The 24,689-nt window shown below is 40.2% G+C and overlaps 1 protein-coding gene across 3 annotated transcripts in view; it reads left to right on the forward strand.

Annotated features, from left to right (window-relative positions):
- LOC129206874 (uncharacterized) overlaps positions 1-20,189 on the forward strand; it is a 66,140-nt gene extending 45,951 nt beyond the window's left edge. For 2 of the 3 annotated variants that reach the window (XR_008577304.1, XM_054826939.1), the window contains one exon: positions 11,076-11,222. Coding sequence is in view for 2 of the 3 variants with exons in the window: in XM_054826939.1 (XP_054682914.1) it covers positions 11,076-11,136 (61 nt within the window). In the remaining variant the exon portion in view is untranslated. Of the gene's footprint in view, positions 1-11,075; positions 11,223-19,719 lie in introns of those variants that run through there. The other variant, XM_054826940.1, reaches the window with a different exon arrangement.
- Positions 20,190-24,689: the final 4,500 nt, after the last annotated feature.

The following is a 24,689-nucleotide window of genomic DNA, read 5'->3' on the forward strand; positions in this document are numbered from 1 at the left end:
CAGAAAGCCAATGCCTTTTTGCCCCTTGTGCTGGCTATCAGTTCAAAGCTGGTCAAAGGCTGAAGACAATTCTTTCTTTCTTTTTCTTTCTTTCTTTCTTTCTTTCTTTCTTTCTTTCTTTCTTTCTTTCTTTCTCTTTTCTTTTCTTTTCTTTTCTTTTCTTTTCTTTTCTTTTCTTTTCTTTTCTTTTCTTTTCTTTTCTTTTCTCTTTTCTTTTCTTTTCTTTTCTTTTCTTTTCTTTTCTTTCTTTCTTTCTTTCTTTCTATGTTCTCCTTGTGATCATTCACAATAGACTCTTCCAGAAAAATTTACACAATCCGTAATGACTGTCAATGGAGTGCATCTGTGAATCATACCTACTTTTCAAAACTCGTGCAGGCTTGGGAAATGCTGTACTTTAAAAAGCCAACAGAGCCACCTAGTGTTTAAATTAAAAATGTACAGTTTTGTGTGTTTTGGACTTAGATGTGGCAACAGCAACATCTAGGTACAATCTCAATGATCAGAGAGGGAAAACAACTCATAGTCTTTCATATTAATCCCTGACAGTTCTTGTTTCTTACTAACTGTACAGTTATATTTGCTAGAATTAACAGTGTTAAAATTGTATGTGAAGATTTCTATTACTTCACTAGAGACACCCAAGACTAGTCAAAAAGTTTTCTCTAATATTTAGCCTCAGCCACTTTCATACTATCATTTTTAGTTATGCATTTTCATCTCTTCTTGGCATTTAAACCCTTCAGATACCTGTGCTGCTTCGTTGCCTGCTGCTTCAGGGTGTATACTTAATCAGTTGTTTTCTGTAGTGTGGCCTTCCTTCTATGAACTGTCTTTTTGACAGTCTGGCATATCAAACTTGATGTAGTGCTCTGGAGTTGGTCAGAAAGCTGGTAAGAGGCCACGTTGCAGGTTTCTTACTTCTTTCCTCAAAATGCTGCAACAAGCTTCAATGGCTGTTATCTCCCTTCCCAGTAATCAGCATGCATGCATGCACACAACAGACATGCACACAATTTACACCGATTTTTCCCCGCATCATTTCTCATGGTGAACTTAGATATAATGGCTCAACATTTGTCATCTACAGTCATTTCCCTTATTACATATTCATATTGCCATTTTCTGCCTGTATGCATAACTACTAGAGAAAAAGAAAGATGATTTTTATAGTTATTTTCTAAATAGTTGGGCTGGCTTTGTTCTCCTAATGAAACCCTAGAAGGTGAGTGCAGATTAACTAATGACTACTCAACAAACAGGCAGAACAGAATTTTGCTGCCATATGGAGAAAAGACTGGGGTCAAAGCAGACCATGACTGAGCCAACCTAACAGCTTCTGCTGCCATGGGAGATATAGGGCAGAGGACAAAAGGAGTCACACTAAGAAGAGCCACTGGTGTTTTTGAGACAAATCACCTCTTCCTGGGTCCATGTCAGAAGTCATTGTACTATAATAATTCTCTTTAATTTTCTTTTTTTTTTCTTTTTTTTTTTTTTTCCTGTCCTAGTCTGGTCTAACAGTATGGTTTTCTTAGGCAGCATGCAGTGATTCATTTAAATCCTAATGTCCATTTAGCAATCTAGCATATGTGTAATTCAAAGGTAGGACAGGCTTTAGGCATGGGAACTTATCTGACCTAACCTTAAATGTTTGAAGGATAGTTGTCTAAATCTAAGCTGGTGTTCTAAGGTTCTTTATAGTCCATGAGAAGAAGCAAACACTGTCAAAAAAATGGTTTCTTTTGATCTCCACATAGGTGCCCAAGAATTCTGGAGTCAATCATTCTCAAGAGTTGAATCCCATGCAGTTAACAGTAACTACTAAAAATCAGTTGCTTATCAGGCATCTTAGAGTGGGGCAGAATTATGTTAGTTATTGTGATGGTTTAGCCCCAGACAGCAACTAAGGACCACACAGCCACTTGCTCACTCCCCCCATGGTGGGATGTGGGAGAGAATCTCCACCCCTGGTCCCTTTGGGGCAGACCGTCGGGTTTAACATTGCAATGAACTCTTCCTCTTGCCCCTTCTCAGGCTTGGACTTATCCACAGACTGCAGTCCCTTAGGGGTGTACCTACATTTTATTTATGAGCCACAGTCTCCCCAGGGGTACGCCTGCTGAGCATGGCCTTATCCACAGCCACAGTGGCTTTGAGGTGCACCTGTTCCAGCGTGGCCTTATCCATGGGCCACAATGCCTTCAGAGATATACCTGCTCCAGCATGGTCTTACCCAGAGCCACAATTCCTTCAGAAGTAAACCTGCCCTGTTGTGGGCTCATCCATGGCCACATACTTTGAGGTGCTCCAGCATGACCTCATGCACAGCCACTAATGCTTCAAAGTGTACCTGCTGCAGCATGGACTTATCTACATCCACATGTGCTTTGAGGTGTACCTTGTCCAGCATGGACTTATCCTTAGGCCACAATCCCTTCAGAGGCACAGACATAACCACAGCCACTGACACTTCGAGATGTACCTACTTTGGTGTACACTTATCCATGGCCATAGATGCTTTAGGGTGTCCTGCTCCTACATGGACTCATCCACAGGTCACAGTCCCTTCAACTCGAGTTCACGCTGGAGTTCCAGCAGCACAGAAAGAGCAGCAATGCCCTGGCCATCTGCCAGCCCAGGTGCATCGCCATTGCTGTTATCAAAATGGTCCCAGGCACAGCAGAGTAAGATGCTAAGCAGTACAGCAGGCAGCAAAACCAAAAAGCGGCCACTAACAAGCACTAGACTCTAATATACAGTAAGGCAAGCAAGCCCCATGGGAAGCACAGAAGCCTGCCAATTAGTAGCTAAACAGCAATAACAGCCATAAATTTGATCTAGCACATTGCAATCAAATCTGCCCTCATCTCGAACCCTTTGAGCCCCACATTGGGCACCAAAAAGGACTGTCATGGTTTAACTCCAGCCAGCAGCTAAGCACCACACAGCCGCTCACTCACTCCCCCTCCAGTGGGATGGGGGAGAGAATTGGAAGGGTAAAAGTAAGAAAACTTGTGAGTTGAGATAAAGACAGTTTAACAGGTAAAGCAAAAGCTTTCCATGCAAGCAAAGCAAAACAAGGCATTCATTCCCCACTTCCCATCAGCAGGCAGGTGTTCAGCCGTCTCCAGGGCTCCATCACACGTAACGGTTACTTGGGAAGACAAACGCCATCACTCCGAATGTGTCCCCCTCCTTTTTCTTCCCCATGTTTTTGTGCTGAGCATGACGTCATATGGTATGGAATATCCCTTTGGTCAGTTGGGGTCAGCTGTCCCAGCTGTGTCCCCTCCCAACTCCTTGTACACCCCCAGCCTCCTTGCTGGTGGGGTGGTGTGAGAGGCAGAAAAGGCCTTGGCTCTGTGTAAGCCCTGCTCAGCAATAATAAAAACATCCCTGTGTTATCAACACCGTTTTCAGCACAAATCCAAAACACAGCCCCACACCAGCTACTATGAAGAAAATTAACTCTATCCCAGCCAAAACCAGCAGTTATTTTGGAAACTACTTCTCGATGGCCATCTTAGACAGGATGGACTATGTAATAAGAATGCTCTCCTTTAAAGGAATCACTTAACAGCTCTGCTCCTTTTAGTAATTGCCCAGTGTGCTCAAGAAAGGAAACTGAGTGAGTCTTGTGCTTTATAAACATATTTTGCTTATTATTGGTGGTTCTTCTGCCCACTATATATTTAAAGATTTTAAAAACAGTCAGAGTTTCTTCAGTGATTTCCAAAAGTCAAAATTAAGGTTCTGATAATACCACAATTCATTACTGCTGTATTCTGTTTACTGAATCCCTTCAAAGCAACTATCATATTATCACCATAACCTCAAAAAAAATTTTAGTCTTGTTTAATCATTAGAACAAAGAGCTGGAGGCCAGAAAGATCATAATACAAGAATTAGGGACAGAGAAGAGCCGACAGTGTGGTTCACAGAAAACGGAGACAAGACCTATCTGAGTCTGTGGTTTCCATTTTCCCCAGCTGAGGTACTGCACAAACCCATGATAAATCCAGTTTCTCCAGAATTTAATGTAGATCACATGCCAAGCCATCCTGTTTATAAAAGCTTTTATTTACACAAGGAAATTGACTGATACAGCTCTCATAGCATAAGCTATTTCTGAGCTATTCTAAAAGCTGCAACTAGTTATTTAAGAGCAACTATTGTGGAATAGCTTATGCTACAGTAGTTACACCCATCACTTTCCCTGGAGGGAAAAAAATCCATTACAATATTCTAAACATGAACTCACTGTAAACATTTGCAGCATTTTCTTCAGGACTCTACGAATAGGCAACTTGAAATAATATCATGAATTATATTAGTTGTCTTTGAACAGTTAACTGTAAAATCTAATGGCATGACTTGGAATGCTTAGCAATACTTTTTGACTGGAGGCAATTGGGATTAAGCATGAGAAGAAAGAGAAGTTATTACAAGGAGGATAACTCTGAGGTAAGAGAAGAAAAAGACAGAAAAGGGGACTGGAAGGGAATGAGTAGCAGCAAAAGGAAAACTGTAAAGAAGAAAATCAAAGCACAGAAATAACAGTGAAAGTCCAGATGGGAATGTTTCCTCAACTGAGAAACAATCGTGGTAGTAAGCCTGAGTTAGCTACCACAGTACAAAAGGATAGTTTATCCCCTCGATCTTAATGTCAGTACCCCACTGATATCAGTGTGTGTCTTGCTGTAGATTAAGTGTATCATATAGTCATAAATTTAGACAAGCAGTCCTTAAACATGGAATTTGGCCTTCTCAGCAGAATGACTTTGCACATCCCTCATGTAGGTCCCAATGCCAGGACAATATTTTCTCCATTGCATGCCCACGTTTGTTCTGCCAGCCTTTTCATTACTTGTTTCATTTACAATATGTCAAAGCCCAACTCTGTGATATTTCAGTCTGAGTATCTTTTAAAAGAACTGTTTCTTCTATCTGTTTTGAACAGTACAAAGCAACTTGCTGTTTGTTTTCCTCCCTGTGGCAGATGCTTCTGTCTTTCTAGTATACTTAAATACTGTGATAGACTGAAGAAAAAGTATGTTGTTTCTACACAAATAGCATGTGCTGTCGAGCAGGTGAAATGACAAGGACTCACGCTGTGCAACAAGAGCCAATAAGGACAGAATAGGGAATCAGAGCCACCTCTATCAGACCTGCCCTGAGATACTTTCTGAGAAGGTGTGCCCCTAGTCTGTCAGCTTCCCACACAAGTCATGGACGGGTTTTGCACATCCTTGCAGTATCAGGAGCTAAAGTGATTTTACAGAAGTGTTACTGCTTTTATTTTTGTAATTCAGGAGCTGATAAAAGATTACCTTGATCAAAAAATATAATTAATCATAGTTGTGATAATTGAGGGAATGTTATCTATGTAATGGAAACTTGCCTGTTTTTTAATGTTTAGGTGTGTTTTTAATGCCTGTGTATGAATGTGTATCCACATTTGCTAAGCAAGCCTTTCTGTCTGAGACTAGGAATAAAAGGGAGTCCTTTGTTTTAAATCTTATAGTTTGACTGAACAATTAGTCAAGGAGGTTAGATGAACCTTTTACTCCAAATGTTTCTGCAGGGAAACAAAACTTCAACAAAAAACCCAAATAAGCCAGGTGCTATAAATGGGTATATGAAGTGGAAAAGGCTTAAGCACATAAAAGTACTAGAGAAAGAAGTGGAAGGTTTTTATATAGGATGGAACTGAAAACATGAGATGGGAAGTCTAAGTTAGCTGCAGGAAGTGACATCTCAGGAAGTGGGCTGGACAGGAGAGACTCTGGCTGGAGCTTTCAGAGAAGGGTTCTAGGTAGCTCCAGATGATATGGTATCTACTTGTAACAAGTGATTTAGGATGTGTCAAGAAAATACACATTGTATTTCTTGGGCTATCAAAATGAAGAGCAGTAATGTCTTAAAAATACATGCAAGGAGTGTTACAGTGTGTATATCTTCCACCTTAGGTATGTCCTAAGGTGTAAAATGTAATTCCAACTATAGTTTTGCAGAGAGTGCCTTGGGGTTCCCTTGGGATTCTGAAAACTGGAGATAGATCAGTTGTTGGGTCTATTTCTGTGAAGGGAGAACAGAGAACCTGTGTCCAGGAAATGTATGTACTATGGAGGCTGATGGAAGAGGTAATGCTATAGCCTACTAAGAAAAGCTTAGTGCTACAAGTGGAATGAAATCCAGCACTGCAGTTTGAGGAGCATATATTGGCACAGTTTGAACAGATCTGTGGACCAAGGGTGAGTAGATGAGTTCACAAATAATTTCTCTATGAGAAGTTATCAGGGACATAAGGGCTTTTTAATATTGTAGAAAGAGGGAAAAATGAGAACCGAGGGCAGTAAGGTGAAGCCAGCAGATTCAAATGAGAAGTTAGGCATGCTTTTTAACAGTGCATATGAGTAATCAATGTCAGGGAAGCTGTTGATTGTCTACCTCTTGATGTACTTTTCCAGAAGTAATACTTCAGTTGAACAGAGTTGTGGATCTCAATATAGTAATAAATGGGTAAAACATAATGGCCTTGACAAACAGGAGTCAAACTAAGAGATCTGTTGGTTCATCTTGGCCTTAAATTCTCTGAATCTGTGAAATTTCTTAGACAGCTTTGACTTCCTTATCCTAGATTTCATATTGCTTCTTTCTGCATTCAGTTTAATGTTTTAAATTCATGCCTTAAGGCCAGAGGTGCTTTTTTGTTGTTGTTTAAACACTAACTGGAGGCTGAAAACATTTCTGTTTGTCCAAATCTGGAAAAATGTGGAATGATTATATTACCAAAGGGAGAGAGAAAAAAAAAAGAAGGAGAAGGAATACTGTGTACCCAACAAAACAGAGGCAAGAATGCAGGAATGTAAATGTGTTACAGGCTGTTGTTAGGATTTTGGATGCAAAAATAAAACTTAGAAAAGACTGAAGAGTTGAAAAGGCATAATATGATCCAATTTATTTAGACTACAAATTGCCTTCCCTGGATTGCTAAGGTGACAGGAAAAAAATATGAAAAGAAGGTAATCATATTTGTTTTAAGTCTGGCAGTTTCCACTGAAATGTCTGCCTCTCTATAATAGTTTTTTTTTAAGAAAATGCCTTGGGGAATTACTAGAAAAATGAGCTTTATTAAGTGTTCATGGCCATCTGAACTACCCACCCATCCAGTATAAATGTGTTCTGGCAAAATGAGTGTTTGTGTTGCCATGGCCTTTCCCATGATGTTATTTTCTTAAGCAAAAGCATTTTTCTAGCTGCGATCTTAACAAGGACACAGGCAGGGTGCCATGATTCAGTCCTTGAAGAGAAAAATAATGATTTGGAGGGAATGGTGAAGGAAAGAGATGGTCTCAGAGGGGGTAGAACAGAGGACTTACATATCTGGTGACTCTTTTGCCCAACAGAAGCAGTGATCCCTTCCACTAATCACTCCAGTTCTGTGGGACAGTAGCGCAGTCTCCACCAGCCCTGCAGAAACACTGGTAGGCCCAGTGCTAAGATTCTCCTGTAGCATCCTTGGTGTAGGGAAAATCTCTCTTAAAAATAGCAGCTCAATTATTTGCTGAGCAAATCACACACCTCAGATACAGGCTTCCTCAAATCAGGTGATAGGTATTGAGTCACCCTTTGTCTGCACATCTTCCCAAATTCCAGTAATCATCAGGTTGTGAGGTAGAGGTCATATCTCAATCCTTCTGCTTCCCATCCATGAAGAGGCCACAAAGTCCTTTCTGAAAGAATAAAAGACAAAGAACAGCAGGACCAAAGGCTGGGGCTTAGCTCTCATAGGGTTTTGATGAGATGTGGGCATTTTCCTTCATTCAGCTCGTGTGGACAACTCTTCTCTCTCAAATTACTTTCATACCCATATAGCTCTGCAAATCACAGCAGAACATTGATCTCACCAGAGAAAATAAAGGGGATAAGGTCCATGAATGCTAAATATAGGTCCAAATCCAGTTAAGTGTCTATTTGTAGGAAAGAACACATTACAACAGAAAACAAATAATGAAAAATAAAAATAGAATAGGCCTCTTGGGTCATCTTATCCCCTCAAAAATGAATTTTTTCATAGTGCAAACCACATCATGAGATGGTGAGCAGTACCCCTTCTGTTTGAAGCAATGTAGTCCACATCTCACTGATACCTGACTGCAACACCATTTTAGAAAACAGATCAATTACAGAACTATGGCAAAACAAAGCAACATGGAACATTTTCTTTACCTTTAAATAAAATTAATTAGCTGGAAACTAAGATAGCAAATAGCATTTGTTAGAAGTAGCAGAATATTCTAGAACTTTACTCCAAAACATATGTAATGTATTCCCCTAGCTGCTGAGACCCGTTCAGTCTCATGCTCCTGCATTATGGTTACTTTTAGAAATCCTAGGAACAGAGCTCTACTCAGTCCTCTGGGAAACAAGTCCTCAGCCTACCACCTCATGATAAGTTCTTCCTGTTCAACTCAACATTTACTTGCCATCTCATTGATCTTGGTGAAGTATCTTCAATAGCTCTTACTTGTCATCTTGCATATTCATACCCACTGGAAAAAATCACAAGATATCTAATTTAAAACTAAAAATCCACAAAGGACAACTTGAGCTAAATCCAGCTTGTTTTATGCAACTAATTCCAATGAAATTGAAAGGCTATTTAGGGGAGGAAAGCAAACTTACACCATTATGTAACACCAGTCATATCTTTGATTTTTTTTTTAATATGACCTTTTGAAAATTAGATTAGAAAGAGAATTCCAAATTAAAATTGAATCAATTAAGTCTCTTGCTCTTGAAATTCAGAGCATATCTGAATGCATGAGGCAATACTGGAACTGCATATTGTGGATTTAGTTGTTACAGTGTGATGTAGGAAGTTTGCAAGCTCCATTCAGCAAGAGAAGTGTTGACCTGGATAATGATTCTGGAGCAGAGGGAAAGAGAACCAGCTGCAGAGCATGACAAGGCTGCCAGGAGAACAGCAAGAATCACTCAGAACATAACATCACTTAGAGGGAGGCATTTCTAAGTTGATGCTGACAGGAATTCAGAGGTGTGGGCAAACCAAGAGAGATCTAGAGGCTGGGGTGTATTCACATACACTTCCTTTCTTGGAGTTTATAGTCCCTAGAGCGGAAAGTGCTTAATGGAGGTAGTGTTCTCTACTTCAGCTAGAAGTGGGTGTATTAGTGAGAGCTGCTTCTAGTTTTATCTTTGAAAGGATCAGTCTTCAATTTGAGACTGCTGAAGGAGTGGATATGTATTTAAAATTCAGCCATTCCTACTACTGAAGCCATAAGCCCCATGGCTGGGTTGGGCCAGACTGTGTGGAAAGGCATTGGGAATGGCTACAGTCACTTTTATTGTCTCTGTCTGCAAATGTAAGTAAGCCTCCTTTGAATGTGAAGATTAATTCCCATGACTTTGATATCCAAATAGAAAAAACTTGAGATACATTTATATGTGATGAGAAAATTAAGCTAAATTAACCTCATGAACAATGAAAGCTTATAAAAGAGCCCACCTTCAACAAAATGATAAAGAACACAATGTAATTACAATTTGGTTCCAAGTATGCACTTTTTATTATGAAAATTAATAATACATTTAATTAATATGGAATTATTGGGAATTACATGCTGTACTGAAGAAATAATGATGAATTCCTGAACATTAGAGATAAATTTAGTGGTTCCTATGATAAAATACTTTTAGCTGGCTAACATATGAAGGCATTTAGAATTGTCCCATTTTCTTTAATGGAAAATAATTTCTTTCATGAAATATTTTAAAATTATTCTTACATAACTTGCAGGGAACTTACTGGGCTTTTATTAAGTTGGAATGTTAATCAAACACACATATTACCTAATCTTAAAACAAATAGAAATCAGCAGGTATTTTGTAACTTTGCAGTATATTATGTACTTCCCAATATGTATGTAGCATCAATCAGACCCTCAGTTCTCTTCATATTTCCAAATAAGCTATGTGATTCTAAATTTTGATGAAAGAGAAATCCAGAACTTCATTTATTATGTAAATGAACAGTAAGATAACTTTTGTGTTTAGGACCTAAGGATGAGTAGTGGGAAATGTGGGTTCTAATTCCCAACCTGTGTTATTAATCATGCAAAAGCTGTTAAGAACCAACCATTTCTTTGATGTCTTGATGGTTTGTCTGTCAATTAATTAGCTGTCCTTTAAGGTCTACTATCATGACCCTCCACAGAGATGTAAGTGAGCATCAAGTGTCCCCTTTATTTCTCTGTTGAGCTTAATCCTGCAGGTTAGAGAGGTAAAGCAGACTCTGCAGAACTCCAAAGGAGGCTTTGGTTCAGTTTCCCCAATCGTTTGCTGAGATCATTGCACTAAAGAGACTTCAGTTTCATCTGATGCAAGACTGGAGCAGTTTTCTTAGTTTGGGGACACAGACAACTCCATGCTACCACTTTGTTAAGGGCAGATGACAAAGTGATGATCCAGTCCTAATTGTGTGCTGAGCACCACATCATATGGTATGGTTAAATCTGCCTATGTGTGTGAGTCAACACTTTCACATATTAGAGGGGTCAAATACCAAACTTTAAAGGAAAATACTAACATTTATCATGGCAACTGGCAATCACTTGCCTGCAGCACGTCAATATAGGTAACCAAAAGTTCGGTTGTATGTTGAATGTTGCCTCCAAAATTTTAAAGGGCCAGAGAACTGGCAAACCTATCTGTATTGGCTCTGGCTGGGATGGAGTTAATTTTCCCTGTAGCAACCCTCATAGCGCTGTGCTTTGTTTTTGTAGCTAGAAGGGTGTTGATAACACACTAGTGTTTTGGCTACTGCTGAGCAGTGCTCCCACAGCATCAAGGCTGTCTCTCCAACATTCCACCTCAGCCCCACAGGCCAGTAGGCTGGAGGTGGGCAAGATTTTGGGAGGGGGGACAGCCAGGACAGCTGACCCAAACTGACCAAAGAGATATTCCATATCATATGATGTGGTGCTCAGCAATAAAAGAGAAAGGAGGAGGAGAAGGAAGCATTGATTATTACGACTTTTGTCTTCCAGAGCAACCACTACACGTACTGAAGCCCTGCTTCCTAGGAAGTGGCTGGACATTGCCTGCTGATGGGAAGAAGAGAATAAATCTTTTGGTTTTCCTTTGCTTCCACATGCAGCCTTTGCTTTTGCTTTATTAAACTGCCTTTATCTTGACCCACGAGCTGTTTTTAATCTTATTTTCTCCCCCTCTGACCTGATGAGGAGGGGAGCAATAGAGCAGCTTGGTGGGCACCTGGCAGCCAGCCAAGGTCAACCCACTGCACTATCAGACAGATGTTATGGAAATGTTGTGATAAGCTTCATTTAAGATGGATGCATTTTTATCTCTGTAAAGATCACGACATGGCCAAGAAATGGAGGTGTACTCTTGTCCAAATTCCGTGTTTGTCCTCTGTGTCTGAGGGACTGAAGGACATTTGTTAAACTATTCAGTTGTTGGTCAGAAGTTGGAAGAGCTACCAAAATATGCTCCCCTAATACTTACAAATTACATGATTTCAAGTATCATGTTGCCAGCCTTTGAAATAGTACTAAAGTATATAAATGACTAGTATGATCCAGAAATTAACTACATTGTGAATCTAATCAGTTACTGTGAAGGAGATCAACTACCTTAGAACACTGTGGTTCCTCATTGATGTTACTCAGAAGATGTTTGTGGCAAGTGATGTCTGACTTCAGACTCTTAGAAAGCTTGAGAATATGGATCACAGATCTCGGGCACACTGGCAGATAGTCATCTGCACTGATAATGTGTTTGGGATGAAATCTTGGCTCTGCTCAGGTCAATAGAAGTTTGCAATTGCTGCTTAACAAGACCATACAGCTGAATGAGGAGGGTGGTTCTTTGGGGTTTTTTAGTTCATTTTGCCCTAAATCAAACTAGCCATCAAGGTGTTACCAGTTCTGGGAAACAATGAAATCTCTTGTTTTGGTCTCTGGGATTTCCTGTTACTGCATGAATGAAAAACAAAGAAAACAGGCTCTGTTTCTTGGAACCTTCAGAAAGGGAACTGAGGCCAGTGAAAGTATCTGCTCCTTTCAGGAGATTTTGGTGTGGTTATGAGTCTTAGAGATTGGTCTGAGTTCACATACTATCTAAGAGACAGCAATTATAACATTAAGCCACTCGAGGTCACGTCAGTGTTGCTAGGCACTAGACAGCCATGCTTCTTGGTGCTGGGCCATTGTGCAGAGCCTGCCTTGGGAGACATCCCAAGGATACCCACTGAGTATGAAAGGAGCACTTAGCCAAGAAAAGCAGGAAAAAGTGTTCTTCTGAAGTGGGGGGAGGAGTGCTGTTTGTTTTCTGGTTTTAATCCATAGAAGTCCAAGAAAGGGAACCAAAAAATTAAAGAGTGGGAGGACTGAACTGGAAGGGAGTAAAAGTATCTTTTTACGTCAAGAATGGCCAGAACAGACCACTGTTTAAACCCTGGAACTTCATTATTCTTGATCCAGCTGGCAGTCTGTTAGAAGAGTCCTCCTGACTCCTGGGTATCCAGACAAGTTTGGAGAAATGCAGGTTTTCCCATTTCCACTCTTGCAAGAGTAACCATTTCCTTGCCAGAAGCACTGACTAGGGGAAAGCGACATATCTGCAACTAGAGTAAGGACAGAGAGAGCTGGATTGCTTCCCCCCCGCTCCAAAAGGGACTTCTAGTGTATGGCCAAGAAGTGTCTGTCAGTGCTGGCATTTAAGACAGTTAACTGACTGGATTGTGTCTGTGATCACAAAGATTCCCTCAAAGTACCATATTAGTCAAATCCTCTGCTGTAATATATCTTAGATTTCCAAAAGTTAACTGCTCTGTGCCAGAAGAAATAGGTTTCTGTCTCATCATTTCCTGCAGAGCTTTCAGAAACAGGACATAAGCATGGCACCAGAGCCACAGGAATGGGTGGTTTCTCTGGCCTGGCAGCCCCTGAACCCACGTCCTCCCTGATACTTTTTTTGCCTGTTTGAAAACGTGTCATTGAAAGGTGCTTGCAGGCAATAGACATTTCTCTTTACTGCTTCAGTAAAAATGTCCATCCTGGCAAAGTGCAGTGAGACGAACCATGATGCTCTCTGAAGAGTATCAACCATGGGCTTTTTCCAGTGGCCAGTTGCAAGGAGAGCAGAGATTATAGCTCTCAAGGTGAAGGCTTTGCCTCTTCCCTACCAGAGCTGATCAAGGCTAAAGTGTGCCTTGATATTGCAGTGAGACCAGAAGGTCCTCCTTTCTATTATCTATATTCTTTTCAGTGCCTTCTAGTAGACAAAAAGACAGGCAAGAGATCCATCAAATGGCACATGAAGAACAAAAGAGAAACATGGGGCAGGAAAAGGCACTTTTCTGGAGACAAACTGAAGATTATGGGAGATAAACTGAGCTCCATTTTGTTAATTGTGTTGAATTCACACAAGGTCAACCATAAGCCTATAACTTTAAAAAAATAATATCCCCTGTTGTAATATATAACAGTCTTTAAGAACTGTTATTTCTCACCATTTTGCCTTTCAAAGCATTTTGAATTTGAAAGTCTTTTGCCCTGTAAAGCGAGGACATATCTGCATGCACCACCTAACCTCTTTAACCATGTATATATACATATTTTTTAAGAATTGGATATAGAGGGAAAATAACTAAAATAATAGAAACAGATAGTCCTGGAACCTTAACACAATATTTTTGGTTTCCTTGAAAATTATTTGCAGATTTGCTGAAGAAAAACATGAGTTCACAAAGATTCCTACAAGAGGTCATAGGAAAAAGATTCTAGCTTGATGCATTTCCCATTTTCTTAATCTTCCATCAAGCTTTTTCCAAAGCTAAACAGTAACACCTAAACACTGGCATACACATGCAGATTTCATTTAGAATTTTCAAAGGTCAGTTCTGAGCAACTATGTGCTTTGGAAATCCATTTAGGGCCACAGATCTGTTCTTAGACAGTAAACAAATGAAGATGGACATTTATGCCTCTAGCTGAACATTCCACAAAGTTATAGAGAAGTCCACATCTAGTTCAATATTAAGTATCATGATATTCTGGGATTCTATACATTTTATAACTTCCTAAATACATTTAGTTAATTCTTGTTATCAATAAAGGTATCTTTAACCAGATACATCATCTTCTAACTACTTGTTAGATCTCCTGGATTAGGCACTGTTATACATAGTGTATGCTATTTTTTGTATTTATTTTTCTGGATAACTTTTATTACACAAGGAACCTGTGTTGCTGTTCTGTAGAAGTGTATACAACACACTGTGTTCCCCTACAGACTAATGAATTCCTGGGTCTCTCCCCTAAGAACTGACTTCTACTACGTGTTCTCTAATCTGTGTTATGTCTGGCCTGTCTCATTCTCCTTGCCTGTCTGCTCCCAGCGTCCACTCTTCAAGTTTTTGACCCCTCCTTGTTCTTTTTGGTTTGGAGTCTCCGTGTTCTCATTTAGAGACCAAACCCTGGCTAGTTTTAATCCAGATAGTCCCAGTTCCCCAACCACACCCCAGCTGTCAGCACACACATAGGCAACCACTCTGCATGGCAACATAGCAGAGTGGGCACGAACAGCATAGAACTGCTTGGCTCAGGGACCAGGGATTGCTCCTTGGACGAGGTGACATAATCCATGGCATGACTCTTTGCGTCCACTTGGCTCCCAGATTCCCCAGAGTATCCTTGTTTCCTGTTCTTGCCTTAATATGATTAGTGGTAACTATTTCCTTGCCCAGGGAGTCCTACTACTTTACAAAATGAGTGTCAGGTACTCAGTAGTACAGGAAGAAAAACACAGTCTGTGACCAAGCCCAGGAAGAGTAAGGTTTTGCTAAAAGAGGTAACTTATCTTAACAAGTCCGGGAGAGTGATGTCACCACAAGCTCACAGACTGTGCCATCATACAGGCTCAGCTTTCTAATTCTTTAATTACCTAAATATTTCATAGACTCATAGAATGGTTTGGGTTGGAAGGGATCTCAAAGATCATCTAGTTCCAACCCCCCTGCCATGGGCAGGGACACCCTCCACTACACCAGGTTGCCCAAAGCCCCATCCAACCTGGCCTTGAACACTTCCAGGGATGGGGCATCCACAGCTTCTCTGGGCAACCTGTTCCAGTGCCTCATCACCCTCATAGTGAAGAATTTCTTCCTAATGTCTAATCTAAATCTACCCTCTTTCAGTTTAAAGCCATTACCTCTTGTCCTGTCACCACGTGCCCTTGTAAACGGTCCCTCTCCAGCTTTCCTGTAGGCCCCTTCAGGTACTGGAAGGCTGCTTTAAGATCAAGTTATTTAGTCAAGTGCTATATTTAGTCAAGTGCAGCTGTATTGCAGACTAGTATTTCCATTTCCAGGTTATCTGTGTAGCCACATTCTTCATAGGTGGCAGTGAGGCAAGAAAGTAACTGTAATTTAGCATTTGGAAAGTTGGCATACACTTTTATGTCAGCTTCCCTTTTTAGCTAAATGCTGTTTCAAAAATCTTCAATGTTAGACATGGATAAAAATAACTTAGAGATAGGAGGAGCTTTTCAGACAGGAGTCAACAGAAGCAAAAATCCTACTCTACCTCTGCACAGTACAAGCAATGTTTAAATATTCCAAGCATTTTCATAACAGTTTGAGTTGGAGGAAATCTGGACTGAACTCAGACCATAATCTTTCTAATGGCATTTTAAATTCATTGAGCACATTGGCAGTTAGCCAGTTGTCTGACAATATTACAGGAAAGGGGTTAGGTCAGAATGACCTAGGCACATGCAGAAAAAACATTACCTTCTCAAGACATTCTGCTTGGGATAATAGTTTTGAAACCTACAACAAGGAATGGATCACATCATAGCAGTGAACTTAGGAGGGAACACCTGGGCTAACGAGCGCTACAAATATGCAGAAGGGTTGATATTCCCCTCATTGCTGCTACAGAGAAGGAGCTGTGAAAGGCTGAGTGCTGTTGACAGTGTGTGTCTTGGAACGTAGTTGCCTTCTGGCTCAGGATAACACTGTTAGGCAGTACCACCTCAGGGTACCAATGTGGGCTTTTGGGCTCAGTGGGAAACATTGTGGTTCCAAAGCGCAGAATCACTTTCAGAATGGGAAAGAGCAGCTGTGAGGGATATAACTGAGCACAGTTACTACCAGATTGTGCTGAACAGAAGAGAAGGCTCTAAGGCTGTGCCGTGACCTGAAAACTGCAGTTTAGTACAGTTCCATCCTAGCTATTTAGGGAACAAAACCACTCTGATCAGCCCTCTGGTCCATTTACTTTTCTCTTTTATGTCTGTGATACTAAATGTTTGAGAGAAGTCCTGAAAAATCCAGAACAAAACATTGAATGTGTCATGGTAAGCAAAAATCTTTTTCTCCTCCTCTTGATTCCAAGGCTGTGAGCTAAATCATGATGTTTGCTTTCCTTTGCCATCCACTTCTAACACATAAACAAAGCAACCAGCCTTCTGTTGCAATTTGTCTGAGGTAGCTGTAATCACCACGCTGACTGACAGTAATTGGTATTTGCTTTGGTCAGCTTTAAAGTCCTGCTAATTACAACTGATCATCCTACTCACATGTTGAAAGAAACACAGTATCTGGAGGCAAGATCATATTGTCAAGCACCTGGGGAAAACTTTAATAAATCCTCAGGCACCAATGTCTACTTCCCTCAGAGCTGGCAACAAGTAGCCTCTGTGCTCCAAAAGAACACTTTGTCATATTCTTTAGGCTCTTGTCCTCAATGTGCATCAACAATTCTACTAGTAGGACAAGGAGAGCTTATTATGCTAGGTAGCAAACTAGCACATATTGTTGATTGGGCATTTGTGTGACAGCCAAAGATATTTACTATTTTTTCTGAAGTTTCCTTTCTCCAGTACTTCACTGGAGCACTTTCCTGAACATGCATAACATCCCCAGAGACCTGTGTAATGGGGAATAGAAAATACTGAAATAGGAGGAAGATCTAGGTAATACAGTGTGCAATTCCACAGGTGTGGGCTTTAGTCAGGACACTGGAATCAGTACAGAATGCCTAATAAACTCTTTAATTATGGCACAGTTTAACGTTGTCTTAAAGTACCTCCAGCAGCCTGTTGCCACCCATTTTAAGTTGGTTCATTATGGAATCAGCAGAAAGTACTCACCCTTCTGAAGCATTAGCATACTGCCTGCTGTGCTGATTCAGCTGGGTGTTGTCCCTTCAGTCACTCAGTAGCTACTGACGTTTGATAAGATGAGATTGGAGTCAAAGGCTTCAGAACAATAGAATGTCTTTGTCTTGTAACCTCTGTCTGCTCAACAAAAACTTCTGTAAGGCTTCAAGGTGATTTGAAATCTAGCAAAATAGTTTTCAGAGAATGCTTTGCAGTTTCATAAGATATTACATGTTTTCACTTACAAAAGCTTGAAATGAGTGCCAGGAAAACTAAAATAAAGAACTTCAAAATCAGATTAAATAGATACCAGTGAATTTTCCAGAACCCTTCCATCCTTAAGTTTCTAACTTTTTAATACAAATGCTTCTGCAAGAAGGAGGTCAGTACCAAGAAGAAAGTTACAGTGTTTGTGTCTTGTTCAATTTTAATTAATGCTATCTTATTTCATCAGTGTTTTTTATAAACCACTGATAAAACTAAAGATGTACTTGTTTTAACATCCTCCTTAAGATGTTGCCAAACTCACGTTAAGTATGTACAAAGATTTTATAACTGAAGATACATATGCATTGATTTATGCATTGTCATAAGATGCTATTTTTAGTGCCACTATTGTCTGCTTTAATTATTTTATTTTTTGTTATTCTGGCAAACATGGAACTTGTCTGAAAATATTCACGTTCTGATGTGAAAACCACAAAAACTGTAGGTTCCAAATGACTATAAGAACTACAAGATGTCTTGATTAACCTAGATTTACCAGCATGAATGTTAGCTTTTTCATTGTTCTGTAATATAGGATCGTACAAAGAAAATATACTTACTATGTTGGTGTGAGACATTTTGACAGTTGGTAGACATTGCATTCCTACCTTCTTTTCTGTCTTGTGTGGCATTGCTGTCTTCCATACCATTTAGTAGTTGCATAATTGTTCCCTTTCAAGCATACAAACAATGAGGTCAACTTGAGTCATGTCAAATAACTGGAGCAAATACCACATATGAAACCATTTAAGATAACAAGTCATATGATCACATATATTACCTCTTGCCTGGATTTTCTGGATCATACTAGAAGTGTGTTAGAATACACAAAAGCAACAGAGCTTACCAGTGGACCGTTTTGCCTATGATAAGTAACTGATGAGCAGTTTATTGCAAAGTTTTTAACACAGACAAGCCAGAATTGAAAGTTACCTTCCTCTAAATCACTATGTTTCTTCTTTAAACTGACCTTTTCAAGGCAAAACCTGTGTTTTCCTGCAGAAAAAAAATATGACAGGGATGCAGGTTTAATTTCACTTTAGTGGTTTTAATAACATTTGATTATGTTACATTTCAAAGCTGCATAATTATCAGATGTAACATCTGGGATACAGTATCTATCAGACTGTGTTTTATCCAAACTGGGCACAGATACAAGAAAGTGTTATTTGTATTTATTAACTGGAACATACAGAGAAAGGTCAACACTTTCCCTATTCAGCCTTCACTATCAGAGAGGCTGGTGAGAAAGCAGGGTAAAAGTAAAACTCCTTAACCAACAAAAACTTGTGACTTCAAAAATATGCAATACACATGAAAGCAAAGAATAAGCTTCTTGCCCATACATTTTTTCTTTTATTGAACGTCATTCGGTTCAATTATACTCATAGAGCACATCACAGACCTCTGCTGTTCTTAACTGAAGTCAGAAGAAGTGGTTTCTCTCTTGCTACAGTGGTTGACAAGAAGAAAAGCATTAAAACACTGTTCCCAAACAAGCAGCAATTAAGAGAAAGCACGACATGGTTAAAATAGTTCCTATTAATATGTTTTATTCCACTCTGCAGCACCCTTAAAACAGTTAAATTGGTCAGTTGCTTCTATAACCCTCCCAACTATTTGTGGTGGTAGTTACAATTACTAGCCCTTCAATGCAAGTTGTTCTGCCTCCTGTCCAGAGATTTAGTGAGTCTTTCTCTTTTGTTATCTACACTGCAAGGCCTCACAGAGAAGAGTTAACTCTTTTCTAACCTCACAATCCTAGAGAGTTTCAAGCTGCTGCTGGAGGGTGTATGGCTATGTAGGTTGAACAATCCTGTTGGTATCTCTTACTGTAAAGACATGTGTTTCTATACCTATATGCTTTCATTAGCCAGTTTTCCAGTTGTCTGCTGCAGCACTGGAACTATTCACATTCCCAATACAGCACAATAGGGTGGCTTTTCTTGTGTGGAGGGGATTCTCAGCACAGAAGCTTTATTCATAAGAATATAAAAAATGTCTGACTGGGTTAGAGCAATAGTCTGCTTAGGCCAATGTGCTGCCACTACTGTCTCCTGCAGTGAAAAGAGATACTGTTTAGGGACATCATGTGAACCTGGCCACTTCCTGTGTTCTATTCTCCTCATACTCTCCCAGCATCACTGGATTAAGGATTTTAAAGAGCCAATCTCTGCCTATTCCCTATAGTATCTGTTTTGATACTGTTATCTGATATATGTTCTCATTTCTTTTTAGACTTGCTGATGCCACCTACCTTCACAGCCTGTCAGGACAAGAAATTCCAGGAATTCACTAACTGCTGTGCAAAAAAAGCATTTTCTTTTATCAGTTTTAAACCACTTCTCTGCTAGTCTCAGTGAGTATCCCTCCCACCCCAGTTGTAATATTGCAGGATTTGATGAACGACACTTCTGTGTTCACCTTATTCACCACCTTAATGATTTTGTAAAACTAAATCACTCCTCAGCTTTCACTTCTCCAGATGGAAGAGTTCCAGCCTTTTTAGCCTCTCCTCAGAAAGCAGCCAGTCCATCCCCTTGACCCTTTTCATTGCTCTTCCCTCTGCTCTCTGTAGATCCACTGACACAAAGATCAGAACTGTGTGCTGAACTCAAGGTGGGGGTGCACCAAGGTTTTATACAGTGCCAAACTGACCCCTCTGTCACGTTCGCAGTAATCTTCCTGATGCTGCACAATGTACTGACTTCTGGCTGCTGCTGCACACTGAGCCAGAAGATCACTTTTTTCCCCATAGCATCTCTGGTTTGGCCTACAGCACCTATTCTCTTTCTAAAAGGACTGGGCTTTTCCACTCCCTTTCTTCACCATAGATTTTTTTTTTACCTCCAGTCACATTTACTTTGAATATATGAGAGCTGACAGAGTTAAAATCTAGACTAATTCAGTGACTGTGACTTCAAACTGCTGTGTTTTTAACCAGAGAGCAGCATGGAATCCTAACTGGAAGCCAAAACTGGATCTGGAACAGAATTTGAAATATAATTTTGAAGCCTTTTTCAAACATACACATACATAGAAGTTACTATTTCAAAATAGTAATTTGACTGAGATCTGACATCCCCTAGCAGATATTTGTGCAGTACAAGGACCGTTTAGACGAGTTTTTGCACAAGCCTTTGTTTCAACACAGTAGCAAGGGTGCCCTGGCTGCTCTGTACTTCTCTTTAGATTCTCACTGGGCTTGTTCACCTAGGGGCCTACTTCCAGTGATCTGCAGTAAACAACCTTTAACAGAAGAGAGCTGGCAATAGTTTTGATTCCTGTTCTTCTATATCTGTCAATTGTGTGTTTATTAATAGTGACGTGCCCTGTAGGTGACACTAGGCCCAAGTTTCTCAAGGCTTTTCCCATCAGTCCTGTGGTGTGCCTTACTGGGTAGGTGTTTACATGTATGTGTTTCTGTGGTTCCGTGATCTATATTTGTGTGTGTGCATTCGTATGTTGGGTAGTGGTGGTTCAGCCTGTTCATTAGTCCTGACTCCCACTCCTCTGTCTGCACTATCAGGAGTTAGCTGCAGTGCTTCACCTCATTTGCAGCCTTACTTGGGGCCTTGAAGATTTAGGCAGACGGAAGCTGCTTTTCTGGCCTGGGAACAGGACTGATGCCTGTCCTGAGGCAAAGAAGCAAAGTTGTAGGCTAAAGTAACTTCCTGGCTGAAGACCCATGCTCCAAGTGTGCCCCATTCATACAACATTTCCGTTCTCATATTTGTAACCATTTGTAATAGAATATGTAATATGTAAGCTGAGCGGGCTAAATGAATCAACGAGTGAATCACTGTATATCCAGTATAGAGCAAATTTAAGCAGCACCGATTCCAAACCAGAAGTAAATAAAAAATGTACCATTTTAACTACTTGTTTTAAACCCATTATGAATAAAAGGCTGAATGTAGGCATCACATACTATATAATTTTTTTTAATAAGCTCTACAGTCATAGAGATGAAAAGAAATATTTTGATGGAAGGCTCATTTTTCAATGCCCGTTTGAGTTACTCAGCAGGATTAAAGATAAAATTTTTAAAATCCTCCACATAAGCCAAGAGATCTTTACAGTCTTTCACAAGTCATCTCTGCTGTCTTTAGTTTCCTCAGATAGAATTTGAGGAAGCCTTTCATACCATATATACTACTTCCTTCTTGTGTAAATGTTGTTGGATTGTGTGTTATAATAAAAATATTTTGCAGCAGGTTATTTATTAAAGTAAGAATACTTGTATTATACTAAGTATATATAATGTATGTAATTATATCAGAGTAAATCAACCATATCCTGGGCTGCATCAAAAGAAGTGTGACCAGCAGGTTGAGGGAGGTGATTCTGCCCCTCTACTCCGCTCTTGTGAGACCCCCACCTGGAGTACTGCATCCAGCTCTGGGGGCCCCAGTACAGGAAAGTCATTGAACTGTTGGAGCGAGTCCAGAGGAGGGCCATGAAGCTAATTGGAGGGCTGGAGCACCTCTCCTATGAGGACAGGCTAAGAGAGTTGGGGTTGTTCAGCCTGGAGAAGAGAAGGCTCCGGGGAGACCTTACAGCAGCATTCCAGTACCTGAAGGGGCCTACAGGAAAGCTGGAGAGGGACTGTTTACAAGGGCATGTAGTGATAGGACAAGGGGTAATGGCCTTAAGCTGAAGGAGGATAGATTTAGATTAGATATTAGGAAAAAAATTCTTCTCTATGAGGGTCATGAGGCCCTGGAACAGGTTGCCCAGAGAAGCTGTGGATGCCCCATCCCTGGAAGTGTTCAAGGCCAGGTTGGATGGGGCTTTGGGCAACCTGGTGTAGTGGAGGGTGTCCCTGTCCATGGCAGGGGGGTTGGAATTGGGTGATCTTTAAGGTCTCTTCCTACTCAAACCATTCCATGATTCTATGATACTATGATATGATACTAAAACCAACTGTGATTTCAATGCAGTATAAAAATGTCATTGCAGAAAATATTCCTGTCTGTTTGTAACAGTTAGAGGAACAAGTTCAGTTCTGTGATTGTAGAAGCTGCCAGCTCACACCTAACTACTACACAGGTGGTGCATTGTTTATGCCTTATTTAGCTAGATGGGAGAAACAGGTCAGCCTGATTCATCACACTGTTCTCATTCCTGCCATTTAAAAAGCTCTCTGTCTAGAAATTAAGAACATCTCTCCAATCATGAATTCTCCTGAGAAGGCAGTACTGGTCTTTCTAACTTCAGCCTGCTTTACGCATCAGTAAATAGGTAATTCCTGTAACACACAGGAGTCAGTATTCTCCTTTGATCCCTTCATGTCACTTGAAAACACTATTTTCTCAAAAAATGCCGCTATGTTCACTGTTCTCTTGGTAGCCCACAGTGACAAAAGGGGTGTCGGGATAGAAGAAATATCCAGGCATCCGCTGAGCAAAGTGTAGCCCCTGAGCTTGCAGAACAACAGAAAGAACAGAATATTTTCCTTTCTCCATCTCCTCAGAATATGTAAAGGTATTATGTTGTTCCTGTTTTTTCTGAGTAAAGCCCAGGAGGAATGAAAAATTTGAGTCTCTGCCTTACTCAGCATATTGAGTAACCAGCCCAAGCCAGATATAAAATTCTTTTAAATGCAGGCCTCCCTGCTGGCAGCAGCACTGTGCCACTGACATCCAGCAATAATTTTAAATGAGAGTGATTTATTTTTCTTTAGAAGGCAGCAGATGGCAGCAAAGTTGTACAGATGCGCCAGACTAGTAGAAGAAGAAAATATCTTAGTACACACACACTAACAACATTCCATGGAAAAAAAAGTATCATTTGTTTCTGTCTGTCTTGCAGTGTGGTTAAGACAATAAATCAGGTTTAATGGCCCTCGTGCACTTGTAACGTGAGGGGGTTTTTCCCCCATTACCAGGAGTTAATGAAATCAGGTTGGAGTGAGATGATGTGAGTTATTACTCAGTAAGTCATCTTCATCTCTGCAGGAATCACTTCTTTGTGCATATCTTTTTATATCCTTCACTAAGCAGATACCGATTGCCTTGTGCAAATATTGTCACAAAGTGCTAGACTGTCTGTGTGAGCTTCGACTGCCAATCTCTGCTGTGAGCTATGTACACCACTCACTCCCTCATTTGAGTTAGTTGTCTGGATACATCCTTTTCCAAGGCTTCAAAATAGGTGATGAGATTATGTTTAAAAAGTACAGAGAAGAGAGAGAGGAGGAAGGAAATGCTACTATGTAAACTCATAGTGTTTAAAACAGTCCAAAATTGTACTGCATTAAATAAAAAATGAAGTCTGGGTTTTGGACAAGAACAGTGGAAGTTTCTGGGATTCGATCCTTACTCATGAACACATTTAGTGCCACACTTGACACATGTATGTTTGTTGAAGCTGTCATTGCCAGCAGCACCACATCCACTTAAGAGGAACAGCAATTATACATTGCTGAACTCATTTCAGATTGAACTGAGAGTCTGGATTTGAGTTACCTCTTTTTGATGGTGTTCCTGCCCCTTATTTCTATTTTTTAGTAGTTTCTTCAGTCTTCAAAACCAGAACTTATGAATAAATGAAGTATAAAGCAAAACTGACAAAACAATCTTTCAGTATAAAAATAGACATGTTTTTGAAAGAAAGCTGGGGCTTAGATTTTTTTTTCCTGCTGAAGTCAGTAGAAGTTTTGTTTCAACTAGATGGGATCAGTCTCAGGCCTGGGATTTGGTGTTGAGATTCCTATCTGGCTCACCAGTTCATCACCACCAGAATGTCTGATGTCTGTAGGCAGTAGGGAGACTAATGATATATGCCAGTTGCATATTTTTCATGTTGTTTATCAATAAAGGACCAGACTATGAATTGGTTCCTTATGCAGAACAAGATGCAGAGCTGCACAGCCCCAGGAAAAAAATTACTTAGAAAAAGTGACTTAGAAATCCATCACTTTTTCCTTGTCTCTAAAGAGAACAAATTTACTTTACAAGGTGCAGCTGTCTTCTTCCAGTGTGGAGACTTAGATCTGCTCCTGAGTCCTTATATACAGGCAGGGAAGTGTAATGGCCTCTGAGAGTTTACTGCTTTCTAGCAGAGAGCCACTATGGAGTCAGGTCATGTAAGGGGAAACGAGGAACCCACACACCTTTTTGTCCTCTCCTGTAACAGCAGTGGGATGAATTACATGGTGGCCTTTTAGTTTTTGAGTGTTTCGGTTTCATGATAACTCCTGTGAC

Source organism: Grus americana, chromosome 5 (assembly GCF_028858705.1).
Source record: "Grus americana isolate bGruAme1 chromosome 5, bGruAme1.mat, whole genome shotgun sequence".
Lineage (NCBI taxonomy): Eukaryota > Metazoa > Chordata > Aves > Gruiformes > Gruidae > Grus > Grus americana.